This window comes from Pipistrellus kuhlii, unplaced genomic scaffold (assembly GCF_014108245.1).
Source record: "Pipistrellus kuhlii isolate mPipKuh1 unplaced genomic scaffold, mPipKuh1.p scaffold_m20_p_15, whole genome shotgun sequence".
Lineage (NCBI taxonomy): Eukaryota > Metazoa > Chordata > Mammalia > Chiroptera > Vespertilionidae > Pipistrellus > Pipistrellus kuhlii.
In genome coordinates this window covers 29,448,770-29,468,863 of record NW_023425460.1, presented here as the reverse complement: position 1 = coordinate 29,468,863, position 20,094 = coordinate 29,448,770, and the positions used below count along the sequence as shown (strand labels likewise).

Genomic DNA, 20,094 nt, shown 5'->3' with positions numbered 1-20,094 from the left:
CCCTGGGCCAGGGAGGAGCCTGCTACCAAGATACCTGGCCTTGACCTGAATCAAACCTGGGACTCTTCAGTCCACATGTTGATGCTCTATCCATTGAGCCAAACTGGCTAGGGCTGAAGGATTTTTTTAAGTGACTTAACACAACACAAATGTATTATTTTAATGGTTATGTAGAAGTCTGACCTGAGTCTCACTGGTTAAAATCAAGGTGTTGGCTGCATTCCTTTGTGGTTGTTCTGGGGAGACTGTTTCCTTGCCTTTCCCCGCCTAGAGATTGCCCACATTCCTTGGCTCATGGTCCCCTTCCTCTGTCTTCAAGACTGTCATCTTGAAGTGGCATCTCTATGACATTCTTCCCTAGTCACTCTTCCTTCTGACCGCATCTGGGAAAGGATCTCTACTATTAAGGGCCCAGGTGATTATATTGGACTCACCCTGACTAACCTAGGATAAGCTTTCTACTACAAGGTCCTTAATCACACCAGCAAAGTCCGTTTTTGCCACGTAAGATAACAAATCCCTGTGATGCATTTTAAAAGTACAGATTGTACAAACCTTAGAGATAAAACTAGAGTACAGTTTCCTAGATGTAGTTCAGCTTGGTTCAAATTCTAATGATTGGACTCTTTAAAATATTCTGTTTTTACTCTATTGTTCTTCTCTTCCATAGTTTCTTTTTTCAGCTTCTCATCTTTGGGGTTTTCATCCTTGTTTGCTACTTTGGCTTTGTTTCCAGGCTAGTGTCAGCACTGGTTGAGTCTTTGTTGATTACTAAAGGATAGAAAAAAAGGCGGTGGAGATTTATCTTGGAGATTTAGGTCTCCTCTCTTTCAGTTTGGGCCAGAACTGGTATCCTTGTGGGCACCTGCTTTTGGCTGATTATGTTCTTCCCTGAGATTTTCCTCTGGATGAAAAATGGTGGTTGTTTTGTGCTCTGTCACTTACTCTGAAGTAGTGTTTAAACTCCAGATTTGTGCTGTGCTTTGTTGTGTCTTCTTGTCCTCGGTTCCTTTTGTGGATTTTTCTCCTCCTCAGTCATCATATCCTGTGCTGCTTCATTCTGTGTTCTTTGTATTTCCCCCTGCTCTACCATTTTTCTAAAATTCCTCTTAGCTGTTTGTAGTTCTGCCTTCTGTTGTCTGACCTAGTATGATTTTATCTCTCTTCAACATGAGTCATCATGGACTTACATTTACAATTAAGGCCAATTTTTACTTTATTTGGGAAGTCTTTCTTTTCCTGTGGATTGTAAAGTACTTAAGACCCTCAGATTTTTATTTAAAATAGTCCGTCTCTGCCTCCCTTTCTGGATATCTCTTCAGCTATATTATCTTTTTGGGGAAGACTTTTTGTTTATTTGGTTTTGTTTGTTTCTGGCATAAAATGTCCCTGGCTTCCTTGGCTGGGTAGCTTAGTTGGTTAGAGCATCCTACCAATACGCCAAAGTTGTGGGGTCAATCTCCAGTCAGGACATGTATAAGAAGCAACCAATGGATGCATAAATATGTGGAACAACAAATTGATGTTTCTCTTTCTGTCTCTCTCCATTTTCCTCTCTCTCTCTTAAGTGAATCAATCAACCTATAAAAATAAAAATAAAAATAAAATAAAATGGCCCCAGCTCACTCTTTTCTTTCTTTGCCTTGGGCCTGAAATCAATAATTTTCTCCAAGGAGCCTGGGTTTCTTTAACACTAGGTTATAAACTCATTGTTTATGGGGTGTCATTGGCTCTTTGAGGGCAAGGAAGTAGGTTAAATTTTTTTTTTTAGCAAGAATTCATTAGTTCATATTAATAATATTTCCAATTATGATTTAATATTATAGAGCTTTTTCTTGGCTTCTTTCACTTTATATTTGCACCTTTTTATTCTTACATTGCAAATTCCAGATTTTCATAGCATTAACATATGTTATTATTTGCTTTATTCTATGATATACATAAGATGGTTTCAAAGTAATAAAACTGTTACTACTTATAGTAAACTTACATAAACCCGTTGATGGAAGTTTAAGATTTCTTGGCAGTTCCTTTTTTCTTAAATATTTTTCATTAAGTATGTAGTCAGGATACAGTTTTCAAAAGCTAGGTAAAATAATTCCTTTCTCTGTGTTTATATTATCAATTTGATGTATTAGATATGTTCACTTATTTTTTGTTTCTGTTCAGTTTTAGGATTTGCTTTTGTTCCCTTTTGAATTTAATTTTTTAAAAAAATATGTAGTATATTTACATGGTTGAAAAGTCAAAATTATATGAGAAGGTATGCTTGGAAAAATCTCAGTTCTTTCATTATTTATATTGTTTAATGGTTTATCCTCCTAGTGTTTCTTATTGTAAAATCAAATGTGTCTACATGTGTATATTCTTTTTTTTTTTTTTTAATATATTTTATTGATTTTTTACAGAGAGGAAGGGAGAGGGATAGAGAGCTAGAAACATTGACCAGCTGCCTCCTACACAACCCCTACTGGGGATGTGCCCTCAACCAATCTACATGCCTTTGACCAGAATCGAACCTGGGATCCTTCAGTCCGCAGGCTGACGCTCTATCTACTGAGCCAAACCAGTTTCGGCCACATGTGTATATTCTTACTTCCTCTTCATTTTACATAAGTATTTTTATACACTGTTCCATAACTTTTCTCATGTAACAGTAGATCCTGGAAATCACTCTCTACCTATTCACAGAATGTTTTTTCCCTCTCACTCCTTCCCTCCCTTCTTTTGTTTTTAATGACTGCATAATACTTTATTGTATGGTTGTATAAAAGTTCATTCAATCAGTCTCCTATTAGTAGATATTTGAGGTTGTTGTGTCCAATCTTATGATTTATCTTATACAAGTTTATTTTGTGTTTCTGGAGTTATATTTTCAGGACAGATTCACAGAAGTGAGATTTCTGAGTAAATGGTAAATTTCTTAGATGTTGTTAAATTCTCTTCCATATGGTTGTATTATACTATTATAGTCTCTTCCATAATGGTTGTATTATACTTATACTAGGACAGTATCAGGGTTCATGTCACAGGATTCTGGGCAATATATCAGTAAGCTAAATTTTTCCTTGTCTGTTGTTACCCTATAGGGATTCTAAATGATATTTTATATACAATAATTCTAAAATATGACCACTGTAATTTGTAAGAATTTTAGGGGTGGTTTTTGTCATAAGCATTATTACAAATATCTATGTTTTTGTTTCTGGCTCATTTGAGTATATTCATGCCATATTTGATTCTTTAGAACAGGAACAACTATAGTAGTGTCTTCTCAATTTTCCCATTAGATTTGTTGGAATTATCTTTTTGGTGGAAGCTATAAAATAGGGCATTTTGAAGATCTTTATTTTTTCTAAAGTAAGCTGCCAGTCAAATTATTTTGAAAACCATTGTTGTTGAGTCTTAAAAGAACTACTTATTGCTTGGTCTTGGTTTTCTTTCATTACCTGCCCAGGCTCCTGCTTACATTCGGGAATGCGCCAGATTGCACTATTTGAACTCCAGAACTCAAGCATCAAAGGTAAGAATAGGAAATTGTTTTTAGCCCAAACAAGGAGAGCATTAATGAAAATTAATGTAGTTTAAAACAAAGTGTGAAATCAAAGTAAAGCTATGAAAAATAAAATAAAATGTTTTTATTATAGTTCAAACGATCTAGTCGTTTTGAGTAAGGAAAAAGACAGAAGAAGGTTATATGTTGAAATAAAAATGCCCCTACACAGTCTGCTTTCTGAGGTGCACCACTGATGACATAGACGTATGTTTAAAGGTTTTCAGAGCCATGTGCATTCTTACAGCATATGGTATAAACAGTCTGTGAATAGCAAATGTATGAAATATTGTATCGTTATAAAAGTACAGGCTTATTTCAGGCTAAGTAGTAAGGTAACAAACATTGTCAAGTAGCTAAAAGACTTGAGACCATAAGAGCTTAGAATGCAAATGTGTGATGTTTATTGACAAAATTACATATGATTACTGAGCTTTAAAAGTGAGAAGTTAAAAAATCTCACAAGTACTTTTTGATGATTTTTGTTTAGTCTGTCTTGGTTAGAAACTGAAGCTGTGAGCTTACACTATTTCCCCCTCCTGCTCCTGTTTGTTTCTAAGTCTCATTTAGCACATAGTTGGTGTGACCAGAAAAACAGTATTTGATTTCAACTAGATTAATTAGGGGGGGGGGGGGCTTCCTTAGAGAGTTGATTTTGTTCCTCTGCTGCTGCTGTGTTGTTGTCACGTCATGTTGACATGAGTGGGAGAGAGTGCCAGCCAAGAACCAGAGCACTTGGGCTCGAAGATGGGTCTGTCACTTCAGTATCTAGAGAAGTTTAAACTTAGAGCTTAGCTTCAGTTTTCTCTTCTCTCAAATGGGAATGATGTTACTTAATTACTTACCCTGTTTACTTTATAGGATAGCAATGAAAATTACATGATATTAAAAGATGCTTCAAAAATTAAACTCTTATGTAACTTTTGGTGGCAATAATTCTCAATGAATTTAGGATATCTGAGCAGGTCATGGGAATGGGCTATTAATACTAGTAAAGTCTATCCCTGGCCAGGTAGCTCAGTTGGCTAGAGCGTCCTCCTGATACACCAAGATTGCGGGTTCGATCTCTGGTCAGGGCATATGAATGAATTGGCCAATGAATGCATAAATAACTGGAATAAGAAATTGATATTTCTCTCTAATCAATAAAAAGCTGTACATTAACAAATATAGTCTATAACTATAGGTTTCTTTTTATCTGATAATAGTTTTAGACTTTTATTGTCCTGGGTGTAAGAATATATCATGTACCCTACTTCCCCACTCTTCTCCTTTGTGAGAACCTAAAAACAAAGCTGGTGGGATGTATTCATTTACTTTTCTTTTAAATTTTCTCTAGGATGATCTTGATCTGACAACTTCATGTCATTCTAAGTCCTTCCAACTGGCAAAATCTCAGAAACAGAACCGGATGGATTCCTGCTCTCCTCAGGTGACCCAGCAGCGGACGGAAGAGGCACTGAGAGAGCTGTTCCAGCACGTTCACAATATGCCCGAATCAGCAAAGAAGAAGCAGCTTATCAGACAGGTGCCCGAGAGCAGGGAAGCAGGGCTTTAGGAATTCATGTGACCATGGTTATAGAATCATAGGGAATGTTGTTAGAATCTTATTTAATTTTTGGCCTTATTGGCCCAAGCCTTGGCTCAGCCATTTAAGCAAACTTGTCTATGGAACCTCATTGTAATCTCTATACTATTGCCCCGTTAGAGAAAAGTGGAGGTTCTTGGATTTTTCTAATTAAACAAAAGGATCCAACCATAGTTAGAGCTCTTTAAATATGATCATGTAGCAAGATTGCTGAGAGAGAACCAGCATTCACAATATATTATTTCAAAGTTTAAATCCTTCTTTTGTAAATAACAACCTTTCTGAATCTTAGTTTTCTTCTTTATAAAATAGTAATTGTAACGCCCATCTTGTAAAGATTAGAGAGAATCTATGTAAAGTGGTTGGCACAGCAGAGCAAAAGTAGTAGCTCTTAGTGAGTTGTTTGCAGTTAGAATACACTGTTAGCCAAGGGTCTTGTCTGGTAATAGAAATTAGAAACTAGAGGCCCGGTGCACGAATTTGTGTACTGGTGGGGTCCCTCAGCCTGGCCTGCATCCTCTCGCAATCTTGGACCCCTCGGGGATGTCAAACTGCTGGTTTTGGCCCGATCCCCGCATGCCTAGATTTCAGGTCTGATCTCGGCCCCAGTTGGGACATGTGGCAGCTGATGTGTTTCTCACATTGATGTTTTTTCCCCCCGCTTTTTATCTCTCTCCCTTCCTCTTCTAGTGTTTTCTTTTATGAATGTGTATTTCCAACTTTTTTCTGCTTAAAATCATAATATATGTTTAATTTTTTAATATTCTATCCTTTTCATTTAAAGTTATATCATGAACATTTTCCATGTCATTAAAAGGCTATGAACAATTTAATGGTTGTATAATATTTCATCATAAATAACCAAATGTTTATATAGTTTGTATTCTGGGCATCTTGAGGAAGTTAGGTCATTTTTTAGTTTATATATTTTTGTTATAAGTATTTTCATTGCAGATTTTTTCCTAGAGGGGCATGAGAAAGTGTATGCCTTTCTTTATTATTGTTGGTTCTCTTTTAATATATAGGTTCCTTCTTCCCTCTTATCCCTCTTTTCACCCCTAAAAAATTGCCCAAGTTTTTTTATTTGAATAAACTCTTAAATTTGACATAGTTTATATTTAGAAAAAATTTGCAGAGATAGTACAGAGAATTTCTACATACCTTTCATCCAGTTTCTCCTAGTGTTAACATTGTAAAAACTAAGAAATTAACAATGGTACATTACTATTAACATTACACACTTTATTCAGATTTTACCAATTTAAAAAAATATATATTTTATTGATTTTTTACAGAGAGGCAGGGAGAGGAATAGAGAGTTAGAAACATCTATTTTAGTATATGTGCTGCCAAAGCGAGCACAAGAGTTAGAAACATCTATTAGCTGCCTCCTGCACATCCCCTGCAACTAAGGTACATGCCCTTGACTGGAATCGAACCCAGGACCCCTCCGTCCACAGGTTGATGCTCTAGCCACTGAGCCAAACCAGTCAGGCGAGATTTTACCAATTTTTATACTAATATCCTTTTTTCTGTTCTGGGATCCAATATCGGATACCACATTGTGTTTAAGTACATATTCTTTTTCTTTCTACCCCCAAGCCCTGTGATAACCTTTCACAGTCTGGGTTTTGCTGGTTATATCCTTGTGGTATTATTTAAGACTAGAGGCCCAGTGCAAGAAATCTTGCAGGGGGGGGTCCCCTCAGTCTAGCCTGCCTCCATCTTCTCTGATCTGGGATCCCTCGGGGGATGTCCCTCTCACAGTCCTGGACCACTTGCTCCTAATCACTCACCTGCCTGTCTGCCTGATCACCCCTAACTGTCCCCCCCGGCAGCCTGATCATCCATAATCACCTCTGTCTGCCGGCCTGATTACCCCCAATTGCCCCTCCCCCCCTCCTGGCCTGGTTGCCCCCAACTGCCCCCCATGCCCTTTTCGTTGCCCCTCAGGGCCCCCTGCCGCCACCCCCTCCCCCGCCACCACCCTGGTTGCCCCACACAGCCTGCTGTTCAGTCGTTTGGTTGCCCCCTCACTGCGCCCCCTGCTGGCCTGGTTGCCCCATGCAGCCTGCTGTTCAGTAGTTTGGTTGTCCCTCACTAATCCCCCTGCCAACCTGGTCATCCCATGAAGCCTGTTCTTCAGTTGTTTGGTTGACCCTCACTATCCCCCCTGCCAGTCTTGTTGCCCCCAATTGTCCCCTCCTGCCCCATGCAGCCTGTGAGGGCATCCCGATCAATTTGCATATTACCCTTTTATTAGTATAGATATTCTTCAGTCCTCTGTATTTGCTGTAAACTGGTGGTTAGATCTAATTCTAGAAGTTTGATCTGATTCCAACTCGATTTCTTTGGTGTGCACTCCTTAATTTAATTAACCCTTAAACTGATTTAATAAATTTGAACTTGCTTTTTGGCAGCATTTCTGCCTTTGTGATTTCTTGCCACTCTGCTTACTTATCCATATACTAGAATGCACAGAATCACTTACTACTGGATTTTTTCTCAGTATTTACACTTAGCTTTTCATACGGTTGTCAGAGAATGCTATCTCTTGATGGGAGAATATTAACAGAATGTTCTCTATGTTTTCTTTTAGTTTAATAAGCAGTCTGTTACCCGAACACCAGGGCAAGAGCCTTCTACCCCTCGGGTCCAGAAGAGGGCCCGCTCACGCTCCTTCAGCGGCCTCATCAAGGTAAGTGTGCCGTGCTGTTGGTTTCAGCACTGACTATGAGAAAATGGAACAGTTCGATTATTCTTTTATTTATTTATATTTTATTGATTTTTTACGGAGGGGAAGAGAGAGGGATAGAGGGTTAGAAACATCGATGAGAGAGTGTCATCGATCAGCTGCCTCCTGCACACCCCTTACCGGGGATGTGCCCACAACCAAGGTACATGCCCTTGACTGGAATCAAACCTGAGACCTTTCAGTCCGCAGGCTGATGCTCTATCCATTGAGCCAAACCAGTTTCGGCTTGATTATTCTTATGTATAAACAGTTTTCTTCTATTCTCTGGAATCCTGTAAAAGGCTTATTTGTAGGGGGATATGGATAGAATTTTTTATTTTTCAAAGTGTTTTGCTGCTTCCAGTCTGAGAAGGGGTTCTGTGTTTGGAGAAGTGAGAAATGAAAGAAGGAAAGGCCCCTCCTTCTCCTCTGGTGTAAGGACAGACTCCTGGTTCCTGAGCTGAGAAGAAAGTCTTTTGCTTCATGACCTGCTTTGTAATACACACTTTGTAATACATAACAATGCGTTTGCTGAAGTTCTAGAGAAGTGAGAAGATTGATAGAGACTAGAAAAATTGTTAGAAAGTGGACTTTTTGAATTTTAGGTAACTCAAATTTTTGTGAGCTAAATATTTGATCAGTTGTTGTATTCTATTCCTTTGTATCAAATTCATCACAAATCTTGTTTTTAAAACAAATACAATATGTATTTCTGTGCCGTAGTTGCCATTATTTGCAGATTCAAGTTTCCAGTCTTGGACGGTTTGACTTGTAGTTAGGGAATATTGTCATCAGGTGGCAGTAGATAACTTGATTATGGGGTTCAAATTTCCAGGCATACCTAAACTAAAGCAAGGTTCTGGTTAGCTTGGAATGAGATTAGCACTGTTCTATATTCTACTGTTTTTTTTTTTTTTTTTAAAATTATTTTAACATTATTAAAATCTATAAACATATCAACAATTAAGGAACTTTTTGCTTAAAATGACAAATTGTGCACTAAAAATATGTATATATTTTGTAATATATGTTTTTTCCTAGTAAGCTGCAGTTGTTAGCAGTTGCAATTTCATCTAAACTCTAGTTAATATCACTACTAGAAGTTTAGAATTCTCTCAACCCTGATCCACTGGGGCCAATAGCCTCTGGAGCATTAGATTTGCTTGACATTAAAAATTTCTTTGCTGTTAACAGAGTGAAAAGGCAACAAGCAGATTGGGAGAAAATATTTGTAAAATGTGCATCTGAAAAGAGGCTAATATTCAGAATATAAAAAGAACTTTTATAAACAAACAAACAAAATACCCAAAGAACTTAAGTAGACATTTTCTAAGGAAGAAGATATACCAGTACAAATAACCAATAAACACATGAATAGATGTTCAATATCATTTATCATTAGGGAAATGCAAATCAAAACCACAATGAAATACCAATTCATCACAAGGATGGCTGTTCTAAAAACAAAACAAAACAAAACGAAACAAAAAACGCCCCACAAAAAAACAAAACAAAAAAAACAAACCCAGAAAATAAGTGTTGGTGTGGATATGGAGAAATGTCAGTATAGTCAAGTGACACTCTTAAGAAGGCCTGTACCTTCTTGTGACTATTAGAAACTCTTATAGAATTCCTCCAAAATTTCCAATCCTGGGGAAGCAGAGTCTTAGAGTGGGCCCAGTGTAAGTATTCTTTAGTTGGGAGCAGAGAAGGGGGACTCTGAAGAACTGCCAGAGACAGCATGTCTTTGGGGAAAAAATTGTACAAGTAAGTAACGAGTTTCTTTTATAGTTTCAGAAGCACACTGAAATTGCCTGTAGTAGAGAGTTTAAATCAGCTATAAAGTTGCTTCTAACATTGTACCCCTTTTAAATGTTAAGGAAAAGTGATTACTTAAAGAAAGGCAATGATGTCAGGTTTTTTCTCTTTTTTTCTTTTGGTGTGATCTCCCTTGTAGAAGAGGATGGCCTGTGAGGATTTATCAGACAGCTGAGATTTTCTTAACCTAAGAAACTATTTTTGAAGGCCAGAATAACAATAATACAGATATAGTAGATGTTTATAAATAAAATATTTTTTCTTCCTAAATCAGCGGAAGGTCCTAGGAAGTCAGATGCTGTCAGAAAGGAAGAACAAGGCCCCTACGCTGGAATCTCCAACCACTGGTGAATTGGAGAGAGCCAGCAAAGAGAATATGAAGGTAGGAAGATACTGGTTTTTGTACTTACTCTTTGTATGTGTATATTTATAGAAAGGAGGAAAATTGATATACTGTCATCTGTTTGACTGTGTTTCTCAGTAAACTATGCCTTTTTCTCAATCATTTCATTTATGCTGTCATCTTTCTGTAGGTTTTCATTGATTCATTCAACAAACACATTTTGAGTTTAAGGAAGATACAGCCAATCATAAGCAAAGAAGGCAAATACAGTGAGATAGCTCCACAAACAGTGCTTGAGGGCGCACTCTTACTGGGAGACTCCACAGGGTGGTAGCATTTGAGCCAGGTTACCTGGCATTGCATTACCCTGGAGGAGTCCTTAGGTCCCAGGCATGGTCACTTCAGTAAGACAGCAGAAAACCAGTAAGATTAACGAGATATTAGTATGTCAGCAAAACTCGACATTGACCCAGGAAATAAATTCCTGTTAGTAAAGTCTATCTATAGGAATGACATTAGAGTATTTAATAACTATAAAAATCTCTTTTTACAGTTATTTTCTGGATCTCCAGATGGCACGTTGACACCAACAAGATTGAAATGGCCAGAGGGGAAGAAAGAGGGGAAAAAGGGTACTAACTATACTTATTTATTCTGTGTTCTTACTGAGTGTGGTTCCTTTCTGCATCTAGTTAGTAACATTTTTTAAATGGTTGTAGTTGAAGCATTGTGAAAAGTACAAGGCTGGGTCCTTGCCCTTGAGTTCATTTAGCAGATGGTTATTGAGCATCTACTCAGCACTGTCCCAGGTGCTGCCGGTTAGAGCCGATAATATAGACCTTCCTGGTCCCTGCATTCTTGCACAGATCGGACACGTGTAAAATATTTTCAGAGTATTTTTAAGCAAATGAAAAACAAGTGTTAACTAATTTGTGAAACCAAGTACAGAAATGCCAAGAATATGCCTGGTAAACATGGAATGGTTACGTTCCTTCTTGTCATGGACTTCAGATTTGTTTATTCAGTGAAACTTTCCAGAGAGATAGTTTATGCTGAAGGACCCTGGAAATCATGTACAAGATGTTTTTGAGGCCCAGAGCAGAGAGGATGATTTGTGCTGGGACTGCAATGAAACTAGGTAATCTCAGGGGCCCTAGGAATCAGTTCAAAGATAATAGGCTATATTGTGAAATATCTTAACATCGTGAGCCATCTGGTGTAAGTAGGTTTGAACCTATCTGGAGTTGATAGATTGCTTTATATCTCATCTAAGTGATCTCTTAAGTCTGAGAATAGCTCATTTCAGTTAAATGGTTGTGTTTCAGTTCAGGAAGTGGTGATGTAGATGGGTTCTCCAAGTTAGACCTCTATGGGACAAGTATTTGCATCAGGTATTTAATAATAGACAAAAGAAAATGAAGAACAAAGGTTAATGACTGAAATAGATTATAATCCCAGTTGCTGAGTTCTGAAGGCAGCAGTTGAGAAGATTTCTAGATGTCCAGCTTGAAGCATCTTCAGAGAGAGTGAGGGCAGGCAGTGGCAATCTGATAGGTTTTTCTGGTTTGCAGTTTGAATGTCTCTGGTGATCCTTCTGAGTGGCCCAGAGGATAATAGGCATGAAGACTGTTCATACATGAGCTGTGGTGGTGGTTTCTCTGAGGTTTACATCAAGTTGTCCCATTTTAGCTTGCATGGCTTTGGGAAAAGGGCTGTTTTAATTCCAGTGACTCCAAGTCAGGAGGGTGGGTGAGAAATTAGAAATGTTAGTTCGGAGAGTTGTAGCCAAATTCTGCAGGAAACTAGAATTCAGAATCTAGTGCAATTTACAGGTAGAAAACAAAACCTCAGTAAACAATAGCACTAAAATCTTGTATCCACAAAGGTGTATTACTGAGATATATTTAATGTTGGTAACTCTGAAGACATACCTATTTTAATTAAAGCCAATTGACATTAGCTTTATTTATCAGAGATTATCCCATATCACATGAACTTGAAAAACATTTGGGTGAATGTAGTTATTTCTGAATTTTTAGGAATACTTAATTTGTAATTCACTTATTTTTAAGCCAATTAAATAGAGCTTTTTTTAATAATTAATTTAAGCAATACCATCTAGAGCTAGAGAGAAAAGTCACATCTACATAACATATGTGTGTAGACATATATAAACTTGCAGACTGCACAGAGATCCTATAGCTTCTTTACTTCCTGAGTGGGGGGATGGTTTACATATCAAAGACCTGGTGAGATTTATATCTTTAAGGCACAGCGAAAGAAAAGGTGAGTTTTCTCCTACGAGTTTTAATGCCTCTTGGATGGTTTTGGCAGTCCCAGTTAAAATGTAAGGTGCAACCCTTTAATTAGAGGAGCACTCTGTAAAGAATAATTCTGTGGGCTCAGGGTCACATGGGATTCAGTCAGCATGAGTTTTGAAGTGGATGTCTCTTAACAATAAAAAAGCTCAAGCTATCCACTTGCATTACAAAAAGAAAAAGACTGTCAGGGCTTCCACTGCAGATGGTAAGAACCTGAGCTCTGCCTTCAAGCTTGGGCTCAGTCCCCAGCTTTGCTGCTTAGTAACTTTGTAAATCTCGGGGCAAGTTAGCTTGTGTAGGCTTCAGATTCTTCACCTGCTAAATGGCAAGTGCACCACCTCATGCACAGGTGGCTGTGAGGATAAAGGAGATAATGTACATAAAAGAGCTCAGAGCAGTGCTTGGTACAAAGTAGGCATTCAGTAAAGTGGTAGCTGTTGTTGCCTTTAAGATGATGTGTTCACTCTGCATTATTTACAACAGCCAAGATTTGAAAGCAGCCCAAGTGCTCATCAGTAGATGAGTGGATGGAACTGTGGTACATTTACACAATGGCATACTACTTGGCCATAGAAAAGAAGGAGATCTTACATAATACCTAGAGGGTATTATGCTTAGTGAAATAAGCTAGTCTGTGAAAGACAAATGCCATATTATTTCACTTATATGTGGGATCTAATGAACAAAATAAACCAGGACACAAAATAGAAACAGACTCATAGTTACAGAGAACAGATTGACACATGTCAGATGGGAAGGAATTAGGGGCTGGGGGGAAAATGAAGTGATTAAGCAGTACTTATTGGTAGTTGCAGAATAGCCACAGAGATGTGGATTGCAGCATGGAGAATATAGTTCATAATGTCAAGATAGCTGGGTATGGGGCCAGGTGGATGGTTGGGGTAGCAGGGAGACCAATCTGTGGAGTGCATGGTTTTCAGACCCCTTTGCTGTACATCTGAAACTGGTGTGGAATGGTATTGGATGTAAACTGGTTGGAAAAAAAAAAAAAGATGATGTAATGGATTGGGATTAGCACAATTATACAAACTGAAGTTTACTTGGTAGAAATTCATTAATTTTCAACTAAACTTTTTAATCCTCAGTTTGTAGAAAATATTAAGTACGGATTCTCTAGCTCTTAGGAAGGATGTTTGCAAAAAGAAATATTTATAAGTGTGCTTACTGCCCTCGTTTCTCTTTCAACCTAGGATTCCTCTGAAGGACTCAGAGCTCTCCGGCTGTCCACCGGTTTTCCCTGCAATGGGCCAGCTGTCTCTCCGCTCACAGAGAACCTGGGACTTGCAGCTGGCTGCAGCATTTTGAATTGAGAATGTTACTAATCCTATAACTTGACTGATACCTCTAACTCCACTCACTGGGTGTTTCTGCAAATTCTGCCTTCTGAACCAGTGCCAGCAGCTCTTTTTTTTCATTAATATTGTGGGGAAACCACTAACCAGCCAGTATTTGTTTAGGCACAGTCTGTTTTTAAAAATAGGAGATTTGTGCTCAACTACCAGTGTTTTGTTTTTTTAAGTCCTTTCATCCCAGTGGATTGATGTTATTTTTAGCAGATATTTTGGACTTTTCTCTGTTTTGATAGTGTTGGGTATTTTTGTCATTATTTCTTGTTTATTTGTTGCTTGTTTATTTTTTAAAGCTATTTTTGTTTATGTAATCTAAATGGGCTTTAAGCCAGATGTCTTTCCTCTCTTTTACCTTCAACTTTGGGAAAATTCTTTATCTCAAGAGGCTGTAGTCCTCAATACCTTATTTATATCCAAGGAATTTATAGCTTTCCTGGAAAATTTTTAGGATTTCTTGGCTGTGAGATTGCAGATTACTTGGCCTGCAGTATTGAAAAAGGAGAATTCAGGATGAAACAATATTTTTTAAAATGTTAATTATTAGATTGTGTTCTTCCCTCTCTTCTTTCTCTCTCTCCTTTCTTCTTTCCTCAGTGATGTCAGATAATTGATTGTTGAACTCATTTCCTTCCTTCAGTTTTCTCTGCCTCGAGCGCCTCTGGTGCCCATGTGGTGCCAATACTTCTGACAGATCACTGTGAACCAAGGGAAGTCTCTAACAGCTTAATAGAGGTTTGCTGAAATATCTGTATGTGGTGGAAGCTCCGGATGGGCTGATTGGTTTTTTTGTCCAGGACGACTCCTTGGGGTGTATGTGTGTGTGGGTGCTCTATTGCATTCTTCTAAGGGATCAGGTGTGCAGGCTAGACAGTCTCCTGAGAGCCAGCTGGGTCAGAGGAAGGAAGGGAGCAGCAGTCTCCGCAGGATGTGAAGGATGTGAAGGAGAGCATGTCCTCCCGGAAGCAGTGCGGCTTATCACCAGAGTTCCAGGAGCTGCACAGCCCCTCCTGTCGAACGAGCACGGGGAGGAGTGGGGAGGTGGGCTGGAGCCGCAGGTTTGACGGGTTGAGATGCTCCTGTGTGTTTGGGGTGAATAGTGGCATGGCTTTGATCTCATGTAAATACTCACTGCCCCGCGAGGAGCCGTGGCCAGGGAGAAGGTCCGGTTTGTGCCTGCTCCTTACACGGGTACCGCTCTCACCTCTGTGGGAAGCAGTTGCCCAGCAAGTATGGTCGGCTGACCTGTCTTGAAACTATTGACAATGCTGTGTTCTTGTTGAAAGGAAACTGGCCCTGGGGGACTGAGTTTGGTTTTGTGTCCAGTGTCAGTCCTCTTTTCCATACTTACTGTTTCTTCTGCTGCTGTAACGGCGATAGCGAAGGGAAAAAAAGATAAAATCTGGCCTTCCAATTTCATAGACTGTGAGCAATTGATGGTTAGGAGTATAAAACTGCTTAGAAGCCCCTTTCTGCAGAGCAGTTTTATGTCATTCTTGAAAGTACTTATTAGCAAATTCATTCGTGTAAGGTTTCCGTTTGGCTCTTTTCCTTATTGAGAAAAAATAAATTCCTTGCACCAGCTGTCAGTGAATTCAGAAACCCCTTTTGGTGTGAGCAGAATGAAGTAGTGTTCTCCCTTCACTCCACACTGTCTTCATCTGACTGTTTCCCCCGGGTGTGGACTGTCCTGCGGACCTGCTACCCCTCGGCATCGGGTTTGTGCTGTGGCTCCGTCTGCGGGAGGCTCCTGAGACTCAGGGGACTCGTGTGTGGAGTCCGTAGTGCGCCTGGCTGGGTGCTGAGCGAAGTCTGTCCCAGCATGTGCTTTTATGTAGCTCACCCGTGTGCCATTTATGTCTGTATTCGGGTATGTGTTTCGTTTAAGTTATTTATTAAATATGCTTTCCCTCGCATTAAGGGTGTGCTAGGTCATTAAAAAAAATAGAAGCTGTGATCCAGTTGGAATTCAAATTTGAGAAATAAATAGTATAACCTTCTGCCTTGTAATATGTAACTGTTCTAACCCTGTGGAATCTTACGGAGAATGCACAGACAAAGCCCGTCTCATTGGCCACTGAAGGGCACTGTCTCCCTTTTCACTTGGTGGGAGGGTCTTTTTGAGCCAGTATTTAAATTTTTAAAAAATCTGTAAGGTTTTTAAAAACGTTATGTTTATTTTTTATGTTGGACCAATCTCTTTGGAGATGCCTCTTCTTCTGGCTGATAACATTTCATTCTCTCTGGGGTCAGTGGTGATGCGTTTTGCTGTGTGGTGACTGTGGGCAGTGTCTGTGCCAGAGGGCTCACGCATACAAACCCAGCCTGCTTCACCGATGCCCGTCTGCACTGGGGGAGCTACAGTGGGTGAATCAGTGAAAACAGAGGCATGGGAGTTTCTTACCTTTTATGGTGACGGGCTTTTGCACTGGGACCAATGAATCTGGTTTGAGAACTCCACTGCAAAAAATGAAGAAACAAAGAGCCCTAAAACAAACAAAAAGAAAACAACAGAAGAAAGAAAATGACACACAAAGAGAAAAAAAATCCCTGAGAAAAACTCCACTGCACAGTGAGAGATCAAGGGGTCCCGATTCAAACACCTGAGAGGACCATATTAAAGGAGCCGGTGCTTTACCATCACTGAAACCACAGCTGACCCTCCCCCAGCTCTTTCCTCTGATGGCTCTTCAGAGTCAGGCAGTGATGACAGGGCAGCACCCTTGGGAAGCGCAGCAGTGCAGGCTGGTGACCACTGGGTGCTCAGAGGTGCTTGTTTGACTGGCCTGTAAGGAAGCCGCTTAATCCCCGAGTGGCAGAGCAGAGCCCTTCTCTCCGGAATAGCTGTGTTTCTGTTCAGCTTCCCTCCCAGGGGCCTGGTAGATGCGGTTTAACGTACTGCCTTGTCAGAGAACCTGAGGTCGCGGCTGTGCCCCACAGTGACTGGTGCTGTGGCCGTGCTTAACGGGGGAAGCCATGTTTGGGATCGGACTTCTCTGGACTCCCTGCTTCCTTATTTCCTATGGGGCCTCGCACCGGTGCTGGAAGCCGCTGGCTTTCATTCTGGAGTCTTCTAAGTAGAACACCTTTCCCCAGGAGAGAGCCTCCTCCTTGCCCTCTACCCTGAAGTCTTTGTGCTGGAGGCAGGACGCAGTCCCAAACCTGGATATCAGCATTTGGCCCGATGGCCCTAGATTTGGGGAAGCTTTGTGTTCCTGAGATGCACACATGTTAGACCATGGCAATGAACCCAGTCGAAAACGGCTATAGAAACCCGGCTTTCCTAGACAACGAATGCTGAGGTCTTTCTCCAGTGGAGAGTTGATGGAGGGGATGGGGAGGAGGTGGACTACATAATAGCCTGAGTGCTTGGGTTACCATGGAAACCGGAGTCTGCGAGGCCAGTTGATGCTAAAGAGCCATTGAGCACTCCCCCACACGTTTGGGGACCAGCAGAACCTGTTGGGAAAAACACTCCCGCCCCAGGGTCCTTTCTTCATAGCGGGGGCTGCCTTTGCCCTCTCACTCCCTGAATGCGCTCAACCAGAGAAGCAGGGTTTTAACTGTCACCATTTCTTTTCATTCTTGTTTGACTATTATATCATATATATATGTAACTGTAAAGAAATAATCATATGCACTGTCTTTCTTTTATATTCATGTAATATTCTGAAATTAAATTTCTTTGTTTCTTATCTGTAGGCTTTGACTGGTTTCTTAATTCACATTTTGAATGACAGATCATTTTTAATTTTTTAAAATCCTCACCCAAGGTTATTTTTCCATTGATTTTTAGAGAAAGTGGAAGAGAGCGGGAAAGACAAATATTGATGTGAGAGAAACACATCGATTGGTTGCCTCCTGTGTGCACCCTGACCAGGGCTGGGGAGGAGTCTGCGACCAAGGTACGTGCCCTTGGCCAGAATTGAACCCGGGACCCTTCAGTTCCCAGGCCATCCTCTATCCACTGAGCCAAACCGGCTAGAGCCTGATGGTGCCTTTGAAAACATTCTCCCCCTTTTCCTGAGGTTACTGACAGAGGCTCCTCTTGTTTTGAAGAACATGGAACCTCTCAGAGAAGCGCCCCTTGGCTGGTTTTCCAGCTGAGTGGTGGGGGCAGGAGGAGGGGCCTTTTGGCTGATAGGATATGGAGTTGGAACCTTCTGGAATTCTCAGCTTCCAGGGTTCCTGGCTGGGTTTAGAATGCTTTGCACAGATTTCAGTGTCTCACATAATTTTTATTTCCTCATTTAAAAACAAGGAGTGAGCTGAAACCGGTTTGGCTCAGTGGTAGAGCGTCAGCCTGCGGACTGAAAGGTCCCGGGTTCGATTCCGGTCAAGGGCATGTACGTTGGTTGCGGGCACGTCCCCGGTGGGGGGTGTGCAGGAGGCAGCTGGTCGATGTTTCTCTCTCATCGACGTTTCTAGCTTTCTATCTCTCTCCCTTCCTCTCTGTAAAAAAAAATCAATAAAATATATTAAAAAAATAAAAATAAAATAAAATAAAATAAAATAAAAACAAGGAGTGATATTTACAGAAACAGCAAAAACCAGACGACATTTTCACCTGGGGTGGCAGGTTGCAGAGTTCAGACAGCTCTGCTTGAAATGTTTCTGCCGCTGACAATGTGTGTGATCTCGGCATGTCCCTTGTGGGGAAGGTGGGGCAATGGTGTCCGATCTCAGTATCGCCATGCTCTCAGATGTGAGCTTAGCACACGGTTTTAATTTGGGGTCTTTGGTTGTACTTCAGGATGTCATTTCCCCCTGTAATTCTATGTAAAATGTTGTGTGCATTTGAATTTTCCTAAGGCAGAGAGTGTAAAGCTTCCACAAGAGGAGTCCTTGACCACTAAAACACTGTGAACCACTAGCCTTCGCAGTGCCTGGCAGATGGCAAGTATTCATTAAATGTTAATTCTTTCCCTGCCAAGGATACATTTTACAATCAGCAGCTTATTGATGCTGACATCGTCATTTCTGATCACAAAGGAGAGACTTCAGTCTGGAAGGGGGAAGCTCGCAGCTGTTCCCCTCGCTGCCTGTCCATCCTCTCCTCTCGTGCTGCGCCGGCTCCCCAGGCGCTGCTCGGGACTGTCTGTCCCTCCGTCCTCACCCTCAAGGACCGACCTGCGTTATTTACTGTAAAGAAAGGAGCCACTGCTCCTTGGACCTGGAGGTTGGAGAGACCCTTACGGATGGTACACGGGAAACAGTGATGCAGGGAAAGGGGTGAATGACAGGAGTAATTTTGAAAAAATAGGATAAAAGGCCTAGTACAGTGCTGAGCACATAGGCATTAGTAACTGAATCAGACACACCGCACAGCAGGAAGAGAGGCAGGAAAACCAGCCGGAGGAAGAGTTCCCCAGGCCAGTTCCGTGGGCTTTGTCAGCGGTGGGCTGCCACTCTTGGTTCCTGCCTGTGTTCCTGAAATGGAGGCATAGGGGGATGAGGATGGTGAGGAAGCCTGACCCTATTCGAGGGTATGGTGTGCAGCATAGCATGCTTTTTTCGATGCTTCTTTAATTCCGGCCTCTTGATTTCCCCGGAACAGGCAAAAACCAACAACAAGAATTGGGGACCCTGGGATTTTCTGGAAACCGAGTGACCAGTAATCCAGGTTTATCAGGAACTTCAGCGTAACTGAGATTGACCACTAATGAGAGGTCTCGTGCTGCAACCATTGGAACGCTGGCTGTGTGTTCGGTGCTGAACGGACCGGGCAGAGGGGGGGAATGGAGAGGCGGGCATGGCCCCATTCCCTCTCTTTCTCTCTTCCATGGGAGCCCAGCCGACTCTTTCCGGAGGAATCTAGAAACCATCTGGCATGGCGGAAAGGGGATATATTTAGACTAAGCAAATCCTCAGCAGAGACGTAGAAGCAGAGCCAGTCAGAGCGAGCTATTTGGGGCTTGGAGAAAATGTGAGGCAAGGAGGGGGGCAAGGACACACCAGATCCCACACCCATTTAGTCAGGGAGCTCCCTGGCCTCTGCTGTAGAGCAAGATTCCGTTTAAACAGGGGACTGGGAAATCATCGAGCTAGCTCACAGACGATGCTGTACAGACGGAAATGGAGATTTGGAAAGGCGGCGACCCAGGCCTGAGACAGCACATCCAGGGAGTGGTAGTGTGGGAATCTGAACCCATCTGTCTTTTAAAATCAACTCTACTAGCCTGGCCAGTGTGGCTCAGTGGTTGAGCATTGACCAATGAACCAGGAGGCCACGGTTCAATTCCCAGTCAGGATACATGCTCGGGTTTCGGGCTCCATCCCCAGGAGGTAGTCAATAATGATTTTCTCATCATTGGTGTTTCCTTCCCTATCCCTTTCTCTCTGAAAGCAATACAAATATTTTAAAATCAAC

General features: G+C 41.0%; 1 protein-coding gene across 2 annotated transcripts in view; it reads left to right on the top strand.

Moving 5' to 3' along the window:
- Positions 1 to 16,206, top strand: part of ARHGAP19 (Rho GTPase activating protein 19) — a 38,947-nt gene extending 22,741 nt beyond the window's left edge. The window contains exons 7-12 of one of the 2 annotated variants that reach the window (XM_036438731.2): positions 3,458 to 3,523; positions 4,893 to 5,081; positions 7,741 to 7,839; positions 9,968 to 10,078; positions 10,590 to 10,668; positions 13,569 to 16,206. In XM_036438731.2, the coding sequence (XP_036294624.1) occupies positions 3,458 to 3,523; positions 4,893 to 5,081; positions 7,741 to 7,839; positions 9,968 to 10,078; positions 10,590 to 10,668; positions 13,569 to 13,579 (555 nt within the window). In that variant the 3' untranslated portion in view covers positions 13,580 to 16,206. The remainder of the gene's footprint in view (positions 1 to 3,457; positions 3,524 to 4,892; positions 5,082 to 7,740; positions 7,840 to 9,967; positions 10,079 to 10,589; positions 10,669 to 13,568) is intronic. The other variant, XM_036438730.2, reaches the window with a different exon arrangement.
- The last annotated feature ends 3,888 nt before the right edge of the window (positions 16,207 to 20,094 follow it).